At 38.8% G+C, this 19,705-nt stretch overlaps 1 protein-coding gene across 15 annotated transcripts in view; it reads right to left on the bottom strand.

Moving 5' to 3' along the window:
* BPTF (bromodomain PHD finger transcription factor) overlaps positions 1 to 19,705 on the bottom strand; it is a 49,042-nt gene that overhangs the window by 27,673 nt on the left and 1,664 nt on the right. For 10 of the 15 annotated variants that reach the window (XM_065852537.2, XM_071816628.1, XM_071816621.1 and 7 more), the window contains exons 2-7: positions 8,183 to 9,005; positions 5,400 to 5,623; positions 3,570 to 3,770; positions 2,844 to 3,032; positions 476 to 649; positions 144 to 349 (exon numbers count right to left, since the gene is read on the bottom strand). In XM_065852537.2, coding sequence (XP_065708609.1) covers positions 144 to 349; positions 476 to 649; positions 2,844 to 3,032; positions 3,570 to 3,770; positions 5,400 to 5,623; positions 8,183 to 9,005 — 1,817 coding nt within the window. The remainder of the gene's footprint in view (positions 1 to 143; positions 350 to 475; positions 650 to 2,843; positions 3,033 to 3,569; positions 3,771 to 5,399; positions 5,624 to 8,182; positions 9,006 to 19,705) is intronic. The other 5 variants (XM_065852538.2, XM_065852547.2, XM_065852540.2 and 2 more) reach the window with 3 other exon arrangements.

The following is a 19,705-nucleotide window of genomic DNA, read 5'->3' as shown; positions in this document are numbered from 1 at the left end:
GAGAAGAAGGAAAAAAGCTTCCTGTGATATTACAATTTCATCATTTATTATTACTACTTTATTTTCAAGTACCTCCACAGTCTGCATAAAATTACTTTTATATTTTTTAAACAATTATCAGTTTTCTAAAACAGTTTTCGTACTTCTTTGAGTTTTCCAAGATGTGCACAAACCTCTCTGCCTTCTTTATATAACTTATTTGCTTCATGTGCCGCAGCAGCAACCTGCTGGCTTTTCATCTGGCTCAACTTGCTATCTGGATTTCGTAATCTTGTGAGCATTCGCGTCGAACCTGGCGTGCCTTTTCCCGCGCCTGGAGAATCACTTCTTTCACCATTCGATTTCTCTCCTGCTCAGGAAAAAAAGGCTTTTAAAACAAACTTAAAAACTGGAAGTTTTCTATTGATCTATAGGAGTCATGAACTAAAGAATAGATGCATAAAATGGAAGCTAGAGGTCCTATTATTATGATTACCTATGTCCTCTGAAGTGTGGGATCCCCCCTCTGCATTTTCAGCATCTTCAGACGTCTTAATGGAGTCGTTCTGTCCAGAGCCCAACTCGCTCCCGCTGCTGTTCTCAACATCTGGCTGCAGAGCTGCAGCAGATGCGCTGCTGCTGTTGCTCGGGATCATCTGCCCAGTCTCTTCTACAAAAGAACAACTTCATTCTTAGCTTTTAAACTGGATCAATGCAATTTTTCCAGTCCTAAATTTTTCATCAAAAAAAGTCAGGCTAACATATTTTGCTGGACTGGAGAGAAATACCCATAAAATATTAATTTCCTCCAGAGCGCTGTATCCATGAAAGTGTTTTTTAGTTCTGTTTCAAGCAGTTTCAACTTCTACAGCCCTGAAGAACTGAAATTCATGCTTGGATGAAATAGATGCACACACGGAGAACCCTCTACTGGCTTTGTTTTGCTTTTTGAACACAGATTGCATGCAATTGGGTCTTCCTACAGCTTCTATGATTTTATGTCCTTTATCTGTTCCTCGAAGCACACACCTTCCCATTCCCCTCCAGTTTTCCACCGAGTCTTTGTCTCTTCTTCAGCACATTCATTCTGAGGAATCCCAGATTTCAGTTCAATTGGCACCATTCTAAATCTAAACTCCTCCTCTGCCAAATTCAAATATCAGCCTCTTCCTTACAGTCTGATGGGTCCAGATGTTGCTTCAAGCTCAGTAAGACAAATGGGTTCTTGGTCCTCAGTTGTCCTTGTTCTGTCTTGACATTATTGCCACCTCATTTGTTGCTGTTATAAGATGTCCTGCCCCGCTATGATCTTTCCACTACACCAGCAGCGAATTGCGGCTACCTAGAAATAAATCACTCCAGCTTCCCAGTAAGAACAAACCATCAACCCTCAGAACATCTTCTTGACTTTGTGCAATAGACACACAGCTCGGCTGTTTAAAAAAATACAAGATTTTTCTGTTTCTAGAATTCTTCCAAAACATCAGGGATTCTGTTGTTACTAAGGTGACAGAACAAAACCTCCTTTTGGGGAAAAATTCACTCCTAGCAGAAAGATGAAGCCATAAATACCCTGGGATTCCTAGAAGATTCCATAACCCGACTGCACCTTGATTTCTGGCTTGGTCAAGTGCGTGACCACGACTGATCAACCCATTTCCCTTTCTACTAAGAGAAAAAACGGAATGGTTTGTGGTGCCTGCTGCTTGGAGAGGAGTGGAAGCACCTAAATTAAGCTCTTAATAAAAGCCTTGTATCTAAATTGTATTAAACAAGGATGGTGACGCATTGTCTAGCTCTGCATTCTACTCCTATTTTCCCCCTCTCCGGGGGAGCTGCCTCAATGATGCTGGTTCGGTACCTCTCGCTCCCTCTGAAACTGAAATTTCATAATAGGAACACAACTATCACTATGAATATAGCAAATTAGACTTGAGGAAGAACACACATTTTCCTACATATAAAGCCCACTAATTTAAAAATAAGCTAGAAGCTTTGGAAGGAGGAAAGTACCAGTGAAAGTATAAAGAAATAATGACAAATGTAAGTGAATCTTGAAAATAAAATAGGAACTCAAATGTGTCTGGAACGAAGTTATAGGATATGTATCTTTTTCCATTAAGAACTGAAAATAAAACTCTGGTCATTTTAACAGTAAACAGATGTTTAGAATAACATTTGATTACTTAGTAAAGCCTGTAATAGAATATAATTCTAAAACAGTACACTAATAGTTTATGCTGCACCTCGTCAGGTCCCATTTATTCTTAAATCTCAAGTTTGTTTGTCTGGGCTTTTTAATCAAATAGTGTACATTACTACTTCTGAATCACTGACATGGCAGAACAAACCAGGTTAAAACAGAACAAGAGCCTCTGTGCTTGTAATTCTGAAATCTCTCTAAAAATCCTAGCACAACAGTTTTAATCTTGACATTTCAGTGCAATGGTTTACTCGTGTGAATGAAAATACTTTGTTAGTAATTTATACAGTAAATGAGAGGTTAAAATAATAAATTAGCCAGCAGCAAATTAGAATTTGAAATAAACTTTGATAGGATGCTATCATTATGGATCATATGGAAAAATAAAATATACAGAAAATAGAACATGAAAAGCTTAGCCATAGTCGTCTTTGGAAGGCATGGAAACAAATGCTAATATCATGGAGGACCACAAATTTCAAGCACTAGTTGCAAGAAAATTAACTTGGAAATGTTAATGACAACGTAGCAGTAAAAGATGGCACTGCAAGCAAACAGCATGAGTGATATACGCTGTGAATGGTTTTAGTGGACGAACCAGATAGAAAAACGGAACAGATTCCCCAAATTACAGAGGCATCGGTAGCAGTGCCCTCTGTACCTGAGAGTTCCTGGGGGAGCTCTGATGCCACCTTCTTCTCTGCCACGTTGTTGCTATCAAGGGTTTCTGACTGACACCCCATTGCGTCCTTCCCTTCAGAGCAACTAGTCTCTCCTGCAGAAGGATTTGTGGTGTTGTCATCAGTGCTTGATGTCACACAGTTACTTTTATCCCCAACGACTGTTGCCTCTATAGTAAAATGCACAACAAAACTTTAGGGATATTCTTTAGTATGTCTTGGGATGTCATTTGGCATCATCCATAGAAAGCAACTTCAGCAGCTTTGTTTGATAATGCTGAAAAACATCGAGTGTTCTCCTTTCCTCTTTTTTTTTTCCCTAAGAGATCGTCTTGCCTCAGAATCAAAGAACAAATGATATAACTCTGATGAGGAAAACAATATCAGAAATGATGTAATATTGTTTACTACAAACATGTTTGATCACAACCTGTAGGTGCCACCTGTACCTCAAGCCAAGGTATCCACAACCCAGCCGTATGTCACTAGAAAAGTAGGAAAGTTGGGGACACTACTTAACAAGAAAAACAAGTGTAATATATAACCCCAAAGGAACTGACAAATATATCACCTATTATTTAAAAAATAGCGTAGAGAATCATACCAAAAAAAATTAACCTCATTTACACTTAAATAAATGTGAGGACCTGAACTAAAGGTTCACTTTACCAAAATGAAGTTGTCAAACACAGTCCCAGTTTCTTTACCTTCTGTTTTCGCTCTTTCCCCATCTTGCTCAGTGGGTGTTTCCTCCGTTTTATCTTGCTCTCCAGACTCTTCCTTGCCTCTCTCAGCATCTGTCTGGTCATTATCAATGTCACTTTTGGCCTTTTCTGCTTCATCATCTGCTGTGGTTTTATCTTCCACTATTTCTCCTTTTCTTGCTCTGATAATGTCCAAAATTTCATCTGCAATCAAAAGCATGTTGTCATCAATAAGCAACAAACCACCACCTCTGGAGCCACTGAGCAGAAATAACGTGGCATAAATGACGCTTCTTTTCAACAAGACAAAAGATAACACCTGGCTTCTCACCACTTTTTCCCCACTGAGAAGAAACCACTCCAAAGATTTAATTATTGATCTCCCAGAGCTATGCATTTATATAGTGATGAATTAAATCAATTTTTAAACCTGAATATCTAATCTTCACGTCTTCCCTAGAACCAAAGTTCAAATCTTCACAAATTTATATTGCTATTTACTGCTCCAAGGCAGATAAACTAAGCTGGTGGGGAACTGCAGAGGAGATAGGCATTCTTCCACACTTGCCAAAATAGTGAAGCTCTACTATTTTTGCCACCCGTTGGACTGTCAAATGTTTACAAGGCGTTATACATATAAATATATAAAATAGAGTACATCAAGAAACATTTGACAGTTAACACAGCTCCACTCCAACACCTGGAATGATCACAATCCAGCACATCCTGAGCATATTCCTTGGTGTCATCTCAAGGCATATCAGGGATAAGAGGGTCATTAGGGGCAGTCAACATGGCTTCACCAAAGGGAAGTCGTGCTTGACCAACCTCATTGACTTTTATGAGGATATAACAAGATGGATGGATGATGGCAGAGAGGTGGATGTGATCTACCTTGACTTGAGTGAGGCATTTGACACAGTCTCCCCCAGCATCCTCACAGCTGAACTGAGGGAGTGCGGTCTGGATGAGCGGGGAGTGAGGTGGACTGGGAACTGGCTGAAGGGAAGAAGCCAGAGAGTCGTGGTCAATGGGGCAGAGTCCAGTTGAGGCCTGGATCCAGTGCAGTGCCTCAGGGGTCAGTGCTGGGGCCGGTATTATTCAATATATTCATCAATGACTTGGAATAAAGTACACTATCAGCAAGTTTGCTGGTGACACCAAGCTGGAAGGAGTGGCTGACACTGGAAGCTGTGCTGCCATCCAGAGACCTGGACAGGCTGGAAAGCTGGGCAGGGAAAAATTTGATGAAATAAAACAAGGGCAAGTGTAGAGTCTTGAATCTGGGCAGGAACAACCCCAGGTTCCAGTATAAGTTGAGGAACGACCTATTAGAGAGCAGCATAGGGGAAAGGGACCTGGGGGTCCTGGGGACAGCAGGGTGACCATGAGCCAGCACTGGGCCCTTGTGGCCAGGAAGCCCAACGGTACCTGGGGTGGGTTAGAAGGGGGTGGTCAGTAGGTCAGAGAGGTTCTCCTGCCCCTCTACTCTGCCCTGGGGAGACCACACCTGGAATATTGTGTGCAGTTGTGGCCCCTCAGTTCCAGAAGGACAGGGAACTGCTGGAGAGAGTCCAGCGCAGCCACCAAGATGCTGAAGGGAGTGGAGCATCTCCCGTGTGAGGAAAGGCTGAGGGAGCTGGGGCTCTGGAGCTGGAGAAGAGGACACTGAGGGGTGACATCATTAACCAACCTCATCAGCCAACACTACACAGCCATGCAGGTGCACCTGCATGATGCTTCTTATCAACTTCTATAAACTTCTTATAAGAAAATAAACTAGTATTTGATTCAAAGTGCAACATCTATGCCCATTAAACAAAATATTCTCACCATTTGCTGCAGAAAGGAAAGACTTGTTGCTGCCCCTTGCTTTATTAGTAAGGTCTTCTGTCACATCCATGTGCCGATGAATTTCTTCACGCATTTCTTCCAGAGTTTTGCATAGATCAGCTTCCCAGTAATCTTTGTCCAGGCACTCGATTAACTCTGCCAGCTGTATCTTTGTGCTATAGTACCAGATTTTCTTATCCTTCTCACTTTCTGAATCTTCCTCTCTGTAAGAGTATATTTTAAATATTAATTTTAAAATATATGGATAAGTGACAAAAACTAATATCAGCCGACTTTTTGCAAAGAACTGTTAATTGCCAACACCCGAGTGTGAATAAACAAGTCACATAAGGACAGCGATATGCACCCAGCCCAGTACCCAAACGCTCCTTTCTTGCTCCCCTCAGAACTTCTCACGGCAATTTGTTCAGGGAAGCTTTTGATGAGTCTCCTTAAAACTGGTTTGTCCAATCTGGCAACAAGGTTTATTCTCATTACATTTATTACTACTGTAACCAGTAATCTGTTACTAAGTCTCAAACAATTTGCAAGGATGAGGGCAGGGCTCCTCAATCCATCCAGGGCAGCGTTTCTGCCTGGTCAGGAAACACAAAGTCAGGAAATTCAAAGCACGGATCATCACATTCATAAAATATTGCACATTAGCATCTCTACAGCATCCACCTGTGGGAGCTCCAGTAAGGTACAAAAGAACCACCATATGACCCTTTGAAAAGACCAAGAGACTTCCACTTTTTTCATCTGGGGTTCTCCTTTCAGGCAACTTAACCATCATTGATCTACTATTTTTCACATTCTATTTATGAAACAACTGTAATATTTGCAAAGCAGAATGCCACTAAAATAAGGCGGCCATTAAATTATTAATAGCAATGCCACTCAAAATTCAACTACTAATTTGTCACAAGCATTACCACAAAACAGACTTTTGGTTTTGATAATAAAACCTGGTGTATTGTGACGAAATACTATCATTTCTCTCCTAAAGGCCTTTGCCCATGCAAAGCAACTGATTATACTTTACTCATTTACTATTCTAAGTCACCAGTAACTTTCCCTTAACTATGCTAATCTGCTAAAGCTAAGTTTATCAAGTTTTCCGAGAAAACAGCTCATTTCAGGAAGAATGCCCACATATTGCACATCAAAAAGTAACAGCTGAACACTGACAATCGTTTCAGTCTATGGAATATTCTGCGCTTCTAGTCTTCCACGTTAAAGAAAAACTATTTAAACCATGTTTCCTCTAAACCAAGGAAGTTATTTACTAACAATAACAGTAAGGGCAGCACCTTTATTATTGTTCGTGAACAAAAGCCACAGAGGAGGAAGATAAAGGCCAACACCCAGAAACTAAGATGGAAGGGGAGATGAGAATGCACAGCTTATACAACAAGAGGAAAGAAAAGGGTACAACAAAATGCTTAAGTAAAAAGGCCAGGGCAAGTGTGCCTTGTGAATTATCCCTGGCAATGTCCAATGCAAGAGTGAGAGCGAGACATGGGCAGAGCAGCAATGGTGAGGCTGCTCTGCTCCTTACACATGACTGCAGAATATAATGCTGTTGTTAAGTTTGTATTTTATCATTTCTTAGCTCACCAAGAAGGGAACTTTAACCTTTCATTTTGAACTCCTAGCTCATTACACCATTATTTGCTAGATAGATATGCCATTTATACATCTTCCTATATGACCTAGATACGTAACAATGGGAACACTATATCCATCCTCCCCATCCCGTACGGCTGTGCTGTAAGTACCATTTGCCAGCGAGCACCTCAGGCACAGAGGCCTGTACACCTCGTGTAAACTCTAACAGCGATCATCCAACTCTTTTCTTCTTTTCCTACTTTCTCCCCGCACTTAGCAAATCTGCAACTGGCACAGCCACGCTAATGCAGCCAGGATGTGCTCGTCTATCACCTGAAAATCCCAAGAAGTGCCTGAGTATAAAACCCACAAAAGATAAGAGCGTAAAAGATTCTCTGCATTTTTTAAAAGACACTAGACACTATAACCCACAGAAACTAAAAATAATCAAACATTGACTTTTTTTCCACAAGTGTGAAAGAAGAACACAGGAAACAAAGAGCAGCGCTAATGAATAATTACAGCACCAGCTAACAACACATTAAAGAAAGAGTACTGTATTTTAAAGGACTAAAACCAGGTGATTGTGTAAAACATAGAACAGTAGATGGCTTAAAGACAGGCATTTCTTGTTATTTTGACTTTGTTTATACCTATAGAAGTGTTCACATACATTTTCTGCATTCTAGTTAACAGATATGGCGAATACTTTTGGGTGCCTCTGAAAGTCTCAGTTTCAAAGGCAGACGCATCAAACCAGCACCGGTATCTAATACTATTGAAGCAGGCGACAGTATCCCAGAATTACTGTCCTATACACCATGTGATCACAAAGAGAGTTAAACTACTTTTCAGGAACTTTTACAAGAAAGTGGAGAGTTCTCCTTAAAATTCCCTTTCTTTTCCTCACATTCATGTGTTTTAGGTACACTGATACTAAGCCAAAGGCCTGGTTTTTCCCTCCTTTTTGTATACAGATTATGAGAATATTTAGTTTGGAGAAAATTGATGGATTAATTACATGGTCCTTAGAAGTCTATTTACAAAACAGCAATGGTCTTATCTAAAGAAAGAACCATTTTAAAACAGCAACAGCAACTTACACCATATATTAAAAATCCATTCAATACAACAGGATTGTTCAGAAAACACCAAATGATTAGTTTACTTACATAATGATTCTTCTGTTCAGGAACCAGTATTTTCGCCTATGCCGGTCATATCCAATAGGTTCGTGTCGAATGTACGGTTTGTTTTTTTGGATTTCGGCGACACAGTCGGTTACTCCAGGCACCTTGTGTGCTACGCAGACCTCGCACTGCCACTCGTCTTCTGGGACCTCTTCAAGAGGTGGTTTCACGCACTCCAAATGGTACACGGCTGAACACGTTTCACAGCAAAGCAAATCCCCAAGTTTGTGACAAACCCTACAATGATCATCATACTGAATGACACCTTCTGACATTAACTCTTCACGTGCAATGTTTGTTGTAAGAAACTGATCCACTAAGAACTGCAGGACTTTGATTTTATTCTCTACTGGTCCATAAGGATAGTCCTCTGTCTCTTGGAAAGGAAGAACATGATGGTATTCCTTGTCACTCTCACAATATACCCGCAGAACCTCTGGCCACGTCATTCCATCTATGAAATACAAAGTGGAATTAACGCTATCTTTGAGGTCAGCAGGTCCAAAGGTAGTATTTGAAGTGTCTTCTTCACGTAAAACTGCTTTTAAAAGCACTATATGCATCTCTGCCATAAGTGTGCACTGCTCTTGACTTACCAGAGCAGCACAGAAGTCCTCAAAACGAAAAGGAGAGAGGCGTAAAACAGTGCCAAAGTTCCTCAGTACCTCATAGATGGCAATAACATTCATTATATGCTCACTAGGCACCATTAAGTCCTCTGAGGATCTAGGAAACTCCAAGGGTGGTATATCCTTTTCTTCCAATATTGGAGAACGAGGACGATGCACTCTTTGTCTTCTCCTACCTGCAATAAAAAACAACAATAAGGGTTTTGCCATTCACAGGTCAAGACGTTTCAAAACCTATCATCAATGACTCTGTCCAACTTCCCAAACTATTACAAATCAAGGATTTGCATCTTCACTGTTACAGAAATGTGATCGTTCAGCTAAGAATCTTATATTTTAATTAACAGTATGAAAATACACAAGATATCTGGAGTTTTGCTTCAGACACTTAGAGCAGGTGCATTTCCCATATAAGACACATCTACTGAATCTTTAAAATGATGTCTAGAATTTTAATTGTTTAAGTTAGTTAAAAAGAAAGACATCTCCCTCAGCAAAAATATGCGTATAGAATTTTTTCTTGTTCTGCATGACTAGTTTATCTTTCATTCTTGGAATTTTAATGTTAAACTTGAAGCATCAAGGTTCAAACAAGAGATATTTTATATTAAAATATTGCAAACTATTCTCCTATCCAGCAACAGCATACAGGAAAGATCATTTCAAGCAGATGTCTTAGGACATCGATTTCAACCAAATTAAAATACAAGAGAGAAGCTAAATCACTTTGTCCTCTGTTTTCTCCTGGATACCTCCAAGCCAGAAACAAATGTTAAACATGAAATTTTATGAAAATGTTTCAGGAACTCCCAGTTTTTCAAACCAAACAAATAAAAACCCACCGCCATGTGTCAATCAAACAGGAGAGTTATCCACAGAATGGGGAGGGGGCAGGATTATGGAAGAACAAAGCCAAACACAAACAGCTGTTCTGAAGAGCTGTTTCACTACCTAAAAGACACTGAGCACAATGAATCTGGTCTCAGATGCTAATTCACATGAGATGCTACACTTTCTGCCCTTTAATTCTACTGTCCTCAAGGCCAAGATGAAGGAAATACAAAAGAGAAAAGTTTCTGTACCTGGCACTACTAGACAGATGAAATATTTCAATCTTCTATCAAAATAACAAAAAATTATCCAGCTACACGCAACTATCAGTTACAGTATTAGGATGCACAGAACCACAGAATCCCAGAGTGTCAGGAGTTGGAAGGGACCTGGAAAGCTCATCCAGTGCAATCCCCCCATGGAGCAGGAACACCCAGCTGAGGTTCCACAGGAAGGTGTCCAGGCGGGTTTGAATGTCTGCAGAGAAGGAGACTCCACAACCTCCCTGGGCAGCCTGGGCCAGGCTCTGCCACCCTCACCATGAAGAAGTTTCTTCTCAAATTTAAGTGGAACCTTCTTTCATTTAAAAACTAGCAATAAAATCATCCTCTCAGTTTAAAACTAGAAACTGAGATGAAAACTGGCTTTAGGTCCTCTGGTAAGCAAACTATGATCCCAATCAACAACTGAATTTCATGATTATCAATTCTACGCAAAGAAGTGGTTGGCACATTGCATTTTATTCACAGAGAAAATCCAAAAGAAAAATGCAGCTGTCCATAACAGCAATGTCATATGCACACTTTAAAAAAAAAAAGTGACATATGTTACATGATGTGTGATCGGAGACTGAAGAGCGACCCAATCAGTATTCTGGAATTTTAAACTTTGTATTACTATTTTTTGATCAAATCCTGTGCATACAGACCCTCTCCAAAACTGGGTCAAGATAATGAAGAGATAAAGGAAGTTCCAGTTACCATCAAGAGGAAATGATTCTCTGTGGCATTTGTTCAACCCACCCTGCTCTCTCTAATACTCCCACAAATACCAGAAATAAGACGGATGGGAAGAAAATATCCTGCTAAGGTAGGCAGATACCCAAAGACAGCTCCTCCTCAATCTGAAATATCATCATTAAAACTGGAATGCATTTTAAAGTTACCAAAAAGAAAGCTACCTTCAAAAAACATCTTGATGCATAATGGACTGTTTGTCAAATGATTCCAGAAGAAAAATGAATCAATCATTGAGCTGGTGTGGCAAGATGACACCAGATCCATCTCTCCCTCTCGAACTTTAAAGAGTGAAATCTTACGCAACAAATTACATGCTCTGAAACAATATAGAAGATGAACTGCCAGATGTTTCCATTACGGAAGTAATGGGTCAACATCATCTGCATATAAAAATAAATTTCCAAGCTAAGTTTGAGTTCTGAGAGTGGAAAATGGAAGAACGTTTGTGTGACTCTCTTCCAATGTGCTTCTGCACACATCAGTGGAAAATGTTTAATCATGGCAAACACACCAAAACACAAGAGTTTCACAGTCAGGCGCAAAGCAAGCGTTCTGACAGCAATATTTAGATTAAACCCAACTTTTCTATCATCGTGATCCAAAATCATATATGCATAAACCAGAGCTGGTTTCTCTACAAGACCCCAAAGCAAAACCCATGCAGGCTCACAGATTAAACTCCTTTAGGGCCCAGAAGGCTCCTCCCGAATAGCAGAACAGGGCAGGACGAGGCCCGGCAGGTGGCCATGCAAGACAAGGCAGGGCAGATATTCTGAAATCACTGATGCTCTTCACAGAGCTCAAACGTCACAAAAAGCAGGAGGAGCTATAAATTAGGATTCTTTTCAGTGTTTGCAACCGTAGCAGAATAAAGCTGTAAAAGAAACAGCCCTTATGGAAAGCAAGTGGCGAGAATGATCACCCCGGCTTACCTAAATTAACCACAACTGGCAAAGCCCCTCCTCGAAATTTCAGGCAAAGATAAACCAGAATGAAGGAACACTGCTGAAAGCAGCAAAGACTCCTTATTTCCTCTCTTTTGTTGTGATTTTCTACTCCAAGAATAAAGTTCTAATTGCCTTATGCAGCAGATACTGCATCTCAACACCCCCAATTCGTTCTGTAAATCACACACTGCACCCCAAGAGCTCCAATAATTTATCTTTTCAGACACTGAACTGCTTTGAACAATTCTGCACTGCATATAAGCTAAAAAAGTAAAGTATTCAAAGATGCAGAATATTTTATAAAGGAATGATACCCAGACACATTTTTCTTGAGTGGCTTGGTGGCACAATATTTCAAATATTGTTTTTCCTCTTTCTTTCCTATTTCACTTCCAGTTTATTATTGACATTTGCTGCACCCAGGTTGAACAGAACCTGAAGTCCAGAACTTAGAAGGATCACAAAATGTGATTTAGAAATTTAGAAATTACAGACAATTTCTGCTTAAACATATTTCTGTTTGATGTATAAACTGCAATCTCAATAAATACTCCAGACACCTTTAAAAAACAATCCCCCCCCCTACCAATAAACCAAACCAATAAAACCAAGCAGTGTAATCTCCAGTGAAACTGATGGATATTTGCTACCAAGGTGCTCCCAAATCTTGAACCATTCTCAGTGCTGTTGAGTTTAAATGGCCAGTGTAGGCCAAGGGAATCTGACATAACCATGTCAAAGTGCCAGAGTCCCTGTTTTGAGCTGAAATGTTCACATTCTGCTGGTTGGGTGGATAAACCCTCCCCTCTCACTCACTCGGACAGCTGAAGAAACGCAGGTTTGAACTCCAAATAAGGACTCTGGGCTCGTTTGCAATTCTGATAATAACAATTTCTTCCTTGCTAATTACCTGCAGTGTCCTGCCAACCCAGACAGCTCACACTTCAACTTCTGGGAAGGTTTTGAAGCTCACAGTTCACGTTTACCCAACTGTTCTTCATACACACACACAAAAATCCCTCAAATTTGGAAAAACGTTTTCCTACAATACACATATCCAACTTTTCAAGCTCTTCACTCCTAAGGAAAATCTTCTCTTTTCCACAAGGCAAACCGTCCAATGCTTGAATGTGATATTCACTGATAGATTTAAAAACAAAACAAAATTGTGGTCTCTTCAAACATTCGTATGTTCAATTTATTTTACTTTTAATTATTTTTAGAGATTCTGAGATTTGAAAACAACTTTTTTTTTTTCACTTGTCATTCATCGTGGGTTTCGCCCTCCACTGGGAATCCTGAGCACCATATGTGACAGGTGTTAACTGAAATGTAATTAAATTGATTCAAAGTAATCAATTTAATGATCTCAATTTCAGTATTTAAGAGAGAAGTGCAAGGCTGTGTAGGCTATGCAATTGATAATTACACAATAACAGAGTTATTTTGATTTGGGACACTACATATCTGCATTACATTCATATGTATTTAAAATAATATAAGGAAGTGAAACAGTATGACAAATTCAGTGCAATGACCACATTGAGCAGTCAGCAGAATTACACCGTTGCTCTCTTAACTTTGCAGTATTGCATCACCTACTGCCAGTAATATTTTTCAATTTATCTTGGTATCAATAACTTTGGATAAATAATTTTTATTATTTGCCATGAATAATTTCCCATGTGTGGAAATCTCACAGGTTTTTGTTTTAAGTAGAAAATGCAGTGTGTACTACACTGTCTAAAACAAAAAGTAACATCAGGAGGATTCCAGAGCAGGTGTACCAGCAGAAGTTAATTCTCCTTTAGCCACCACCACCATTTCACTGGACTTTTAAACTGAATCTAGATGTATCTACTCTCAATTAAAGAAAAATCAATTTACTCACACTGAAGTTTCCCAAAATGGACTCAAGTTTTATTCCACATGAATCGTATACTTCTAAGATCATTTCTGCATATTAATCAAATCCCTGAATCAAATTCCACTTTCAAGCTTGAGCCAGTGCAAACAGAGAAAACAACAAACTTCTACGCCATCCAAATTCCATAGCTTTATTTGGAAGGATAAATTGATCTGCCAATAGCCTTCTGCTGCCACGACTGGACTATTTACAGGATCCAGATCATCTTGAGTGTCTCAGCATTATACTTCTATCTAGCATACGCTTCTTTTAAATCACATTCCTTCACTAGTTGTCTCCAAAAGTGATGAAGTAGTCTGCAATGGTTGCCTCTCCCTATTTTGAATTCTCTAGTTGAAGAGCTGCCTGTAATTAAGATTAAAGAGTAAACAATTTTATTCACATGGCACATTTAATTATAGATATTGATAATTATAGTCTACATTTACCATTATTTATTAAAATAATTTATATTACAAATATTTAAGCAAAACACACTAATGATATTTGAAGTAAAATGAAGTTCCTGAAGTAACAGGGTGAACACCCAAACCCGGGATTACTGAAGGACTTCAAAAAAAAGTAAACCCTTGCTTTATTTATTTTATTTAGCTTCTGTCTATTCAACCTATTTGGTTCAAATGCTGACCCCTTTGAAAATTTAGAAATAGATTTTAACAGGATCAAAAAGCTCGTCTCTATTTTCATTCACAAACTAAAAGAAGAAAATGGGAAGTCACGTCTGTTCTTTACTACAGGACTATATGGAACTTCACAATTCTTTAACCACCTTTAACATATCTCTGGTTGATATAGACAGTTTTAAAACAGAGTATCTGAATGATCTATTTACATCAGTGTCCAGAATACAGAAAGGTTCTACCGTGATTAAATATGACTTTTGGGCTCTTTGTGCTTTAGTTGTACTCCAATTGCCATCCACACGTAGCCCAACAAAAACCCCCAAAATCCAGTTTTGCCTCGTATTACTTATGTTCCACATCCCTTCACTCCAGATGTACAGCACTACTTAACACGGCCTTTCAGGTCAACGTATTTCAAGCAATGGCCTGGTGTTTGGTCCTACATAACTAATATTCTGCCAGAGCCACTGCCTTGTTTAAACGGGGACAAAGTGGTAGTTGCACCAGTATGACCTAAAAAATAAACACCAGTTCCAGCATTTCTCGATTACAAAGCTTGCAACTGGTCTCATTTCTCTTCTCTCACTTTCCCTTTCTCAGCACTTGGGCACTAAGGCTCCAGCTTAAGAATTCCAGTTCTCAGCTGCAGTGAGGAAGATAAACTTGATAGCGAATAGGGGAGAGAAAAGACAAGACAGAGGAGTTTCAGAAACTTCAGGAATCTGGCACAGGAGGGGTAAAAAATAAACAACAAATCCTATGAAAGAACACTCCACAAAATTGACCCCAGCAAGTGAAAAGACTTCCCATTTTACCCCAATAAGAGATGATTTTTTGGTTTCAAGTTCCACAAGTCAAGTCTAACAACATTACTCTTAACATAAAAGTTCATGTTTAGTAAAACAGAACTGGGTTGGTTTTGTTTTCCAGATCATGAGTCACTGCAGAAACTTCTCAACATAAAGACCCATTGGTGGTTATGCGATGTTCCAAAAGCATGGGTACTCCTTAGTTATTCCTTCCTGCGGGAAATTTTGACTTTTGATGACCCTCCCAAACTCCCTAGGACTGTCCCACTTTTGTTTGGTTCTAATAAACACACAAGAAACAGAGAGTCCCTGTCTCATGTTACTACTTTGCACTATGCAAGTTTCAGATGAGAATGTACAGCAACACACAAGTTCTCTTCAGGTATCACTGAGAAAACTCAAAATAGTTGATGAACATGCAAAAGAGAACATTTTTTTTCCAGAACAGAATGCATAAACTGGATACAGCTACATGTTTATCACAGCAATATCCAAACTGGTTCCTTAATTAAAAGTCAATCTCTTGGGAGAGCATTTGCTCAGCTTACACCAAAGAAGAAAAAGCAGTAAAATCAGTTTAACATAAAATAAGAATATATTACGAAAATCAGCACTAAAATAGAAAAATCTAAATATTTTTCTTGGGTTGGGCCAAAATTAAAGGCTTTGACTTATACAAAACACTTTTTTTCCTTTTAAAAATGCCAACATGACAATAAACATATTTCTAATATCCACAAGTCAATTTATTCCAGAAAAAAAAAATCTGAAAGAGTAAGATGCATTTGTAACTACTTATAAGTGCAGCTCCAATTTGAATATTGCTCTGCAACAATTGTACCTCACCCAAATGTATTTATTTTGTCGGGAAGAAAGAAAACAAATCAACCACAAACCAGATTAAACTTAAAATATAACCCGATATTCAAAATAGTTGAAGACTATGTACTAATACTATATACTAATAGTAGCAGACTTCTAAATCTAACCAGTGTTCTCTACTGATTTTCCATTCAGAATTTCATTTCTCACCATTACGGCCATGAGTACACCCTCAGCAGGAGCCAGGAATACAACTCGCATGTTCCGAGGCATCACTTGAACATTTGGATAACTGATGCAGGTCAAGCAGCAGATAAGATCCCACACTGTCATTCTGAGAAGTACTCAGAGCAACAGCCCTTTTGTCCTGACAACCCAGGCCAAAGGGAAGGAAAAAAAAAGTAGTACTAATATAACAATTTTCTGGACCATTCTGGCAGACAATTTCTTAGTCGGGGCGCACTCAGGATAAGCTGTGACTGATAGCAGAGGTCAGCCCAAATCTACTAAAATGCACATTTATTAGCCTTATACCAGTCTTGTGCAATACAACTGTCCGCTACGGAATTCTATTGCAGACCTACCAAAAAAAAGTTTCCACAATAAACTCAACTGCAACACATTAAATTATTCTACCTTTTACAACATACTCTGATAATGGGGCTTCTTAGAAAGATGACTAAGTGACAAATGCTCTCTTTAGATAAACTGCAAATTTGCACATCAATACAGCAGAATCAGCCCCAGATTTACTCCTTTGGCCTTCTACACAATTTCTTTGCTGGGACTCATCTTCGACATTTTTCACGACTGGCATGATGAACCAGCGGCAATTCCTCTAGAGTACAAATCAAAGTTCAGATTACTAAATGGTAAAATACAAGCGTGCCAGATTTAGAGAACAGGGTACCCCAGGTGAGATGTGTGGGAAGGTGGTAAATCATCTCACACGACAGACAAAAGCAGCTGCCTATCTTACTGTCCTATCTCAATGTCTCCACTTTAACAGTTATTCAAGAGCATGAAAACGTGTTAAGATACAAAATGACTACAGACAAACAAGATGCAGCACCTTGTTTCCAGTTAAATTCCATCACTCAGAAGACAAAAGCACACTGGTCAATTACTGGTTAACAGAAGCGATGGTCAATCACTGCAAATATTCAGACTAGCAAAATCCATCTAAAGAATGTATTTAATGCACTTTAAGACAAATCTTTTGGCTCACGACTCCACCGTTGTGGATTCGCTTGTTAGATACACTGATGATTATTATCTGGGTCAAAATCTAGATGTATACCTCTTCCCAAGGCTAGTTTTCCTAGTTTTTGAAGAAGGAAATGAAGAAACAAAAGGGCTTCTAAGCACCTTGATTAAATCCTTTCCTAAAACTCTGCGACATGCAGAAAATACTTGTTATCTATAAAGCAATTGTGACAAGCCTAAAGTATAATTTAGAGTGGACAGGTGATAGCAAAAATGTTTAGTGATACAAGGTATATAGGATACCTGTCCAAAAAATACATCTCCCTTCTGGGGACACAGAGGTATAAGCGAGAAGGGACATTATACACACCTACAAAATCCCTCTACCAAGAGTCTGTCCCACAGAAGTAAATGCAATGATAAACATCATACATATTCACACAATAAGCTTTCACTGTACCATTATTAAGCATTATATCAAACGCATTTTACCATTTTCAAGATCTTGCTTCTTTAAATACTCGAATAATAATATAGTAAAAAAGAGTAGTCCCACATCCAAGTTCAAGATACATTGTAAACGCCCTAGCAGAGCACAAAAATTGAGCCTTTCTTGGCTAGAGACACTGCACTGTGATCTTGTAATTCATTGTTCAATCTAAGTTCTAAAACACTCTAAGAAGTCTGTCACCCGTTTAAGTAGGATGCGATTTATGTGCGAAACCTTGGTTAGTAGGAGAGTTTGATTTGGATTGCAATTTTTCAATACCTTGCTCTCAAAAAATAAACTCTTTGGCCCCCAAGACTACATCCTGAGAGCGGTAATAATTCAGGTTGCAGGTGACTTAGGGAAGATCAGTAGGGAAGGGATCGCTCAGCATCTCTAGCAGGAAAAAACAAACAAAAAAACAAGCGGGCACCCCACAATTGTGCTAGGGGCCAGTTTAAAACAATGGAGGAGACACTCCCTCAAGCCCTCCAGTTAACCACAGGAACTTTGTCACTGTGTATTACAATTTGTCTGGTTTGAAGACAAATATATGAAAGAAAAAAGCCTGTATCTAAACATAGCTAAATTCCAATTCTGGCCCCCCATGCACCTGAGTCACAGAGCACCAGGGTCCGTGAGGGAACTCTGAAGGTAAATTGTTGATTGTCTCCCCTGTTCTTCACACTCCGCACTGGTCACTGTCAGATAAAAAGACACCGTGGTTGCGTGAATCTTCTCCTTGCCTATTAGTGCCATTCTAATGTCAAGTATCTCTTTCTGGATTATGATAAGACTAAGATTTCAATTAGTGTCACCACTGCCTAGCAGTGCTCACAATGTAGATATCTGTTCAGCAGAAAAAAAAAAGACACACTGAGCTGATGGAATAAGAAGTTCTGACTTTCTTTGCAAAAGGGCAACAGCATGTCTGGGAGAGAGAGAAAGAGGGAGGGAGACCTTTGGGCAAATACTGAACTGATTAGAGCAACTAGTAAATTGCCAAAATAACAACACAGATGTTTTAACTATCAAAAAGTCAGTATTTAAAGAAAAAAAAAAAACAGTACATAAGGATGAAAATTATTACACTTAAACTTAGCTTTAAAAAATTAACTGAAATTACCCTGACCAAGAGAGAAATCAACATATAAATTAGCAAAATGGTTTCTGATACACCTAAATACCACATAAAACCTGTCTACGCTTGCACAACAATGCGCACAGAGGTATCTTGTTATTTGCCAGAACGCTTAAGTACATTTCAAAGACTGAATACACCCATACTCTGTAGAAGTCATTTTAAACCTGGATGCTCATGTAAAAAGTATTTTCCTGACTTAGCCCATTAACATAATAAAAATATTCCTGGACAAAAGCACCGTCCAAAAAAATAATAAAAATTAAAGTTACCACAACTAATCAGAAAATGAAGGGTTAAAAGTCAAGAGAGTGCTTTAGAATGTTTTTCTTCTGAGAAGCCAGACCTCAGTTTTTAAAGTAATAATTTTTTTAATAATACAATTTAATAGGAGGACATCCCTGCAACAGGTAAACTAACACCTTAAAAAAAGTTCTCTCTCAATTAAATTGATTTACTAAGGCATGTACTTATTCTGATTCACTTCGGTTTCTGAACATATACATAAACATAGGTTTAAAAAATAAAACAGACCTACAGACACAGTTTTAAAAATTACTATCATGAAGTCACATAAGAAGCTGATACCATTAACTCACCCAAATAAAAACGAATGACACATTTAGTAGCCGCTTTTAAAAGTTGGAATTTTTAAAGTTCCACCTTTTAAAAATCATCAGCTAACTACTCAAAACTACATTCCTTTTTTAATTAAGATGCAATGCATTTACACTAACAACCTGTTCCTCCCCCCTTCCAAACTGGCCAAATACTTTCACAACAGCAGTGGTTGTTATCCTGCAGTCAAACTCGGAAACACTCCCAGGTTATCCCTAAGTTTAACTACTCTTCTGGTTCAGAGATTTGAGAAAAAAGAAATCCTAAACTTGAACTCAATTCTGGAATGAACTAAAATAAATCCAAAGTCCTCAAGTTTCAATAAAGAATTTTTGAAGCTTGAAATCCACATGGTTAATTACCTAATTAAGGACAAACAGAAGTGCAGGCCTTAAAATGTGAGCCACTAGAGGTTAAAAATACAATCACAATTATGTTTAACAAGT

Source organism: Patagioenas fasciata, chromosome 18 (assembly GCF_037038585.1).
Source record: "Patagioenas fasciata isolate bPatFas1 chromosome 18, bPatFas1.hap1, whole genome shotgun sequence".
NCBI lineage: Eukaryota > Metazoa > Chordata > Aves > Columbiformes > Columbidae > Patagioenas > Patagioenas fasciata.
Note: the sequence above shows the minus strand (reverse complement) of the source record. Positions and strands in the feature narration are given on the sequence as shown.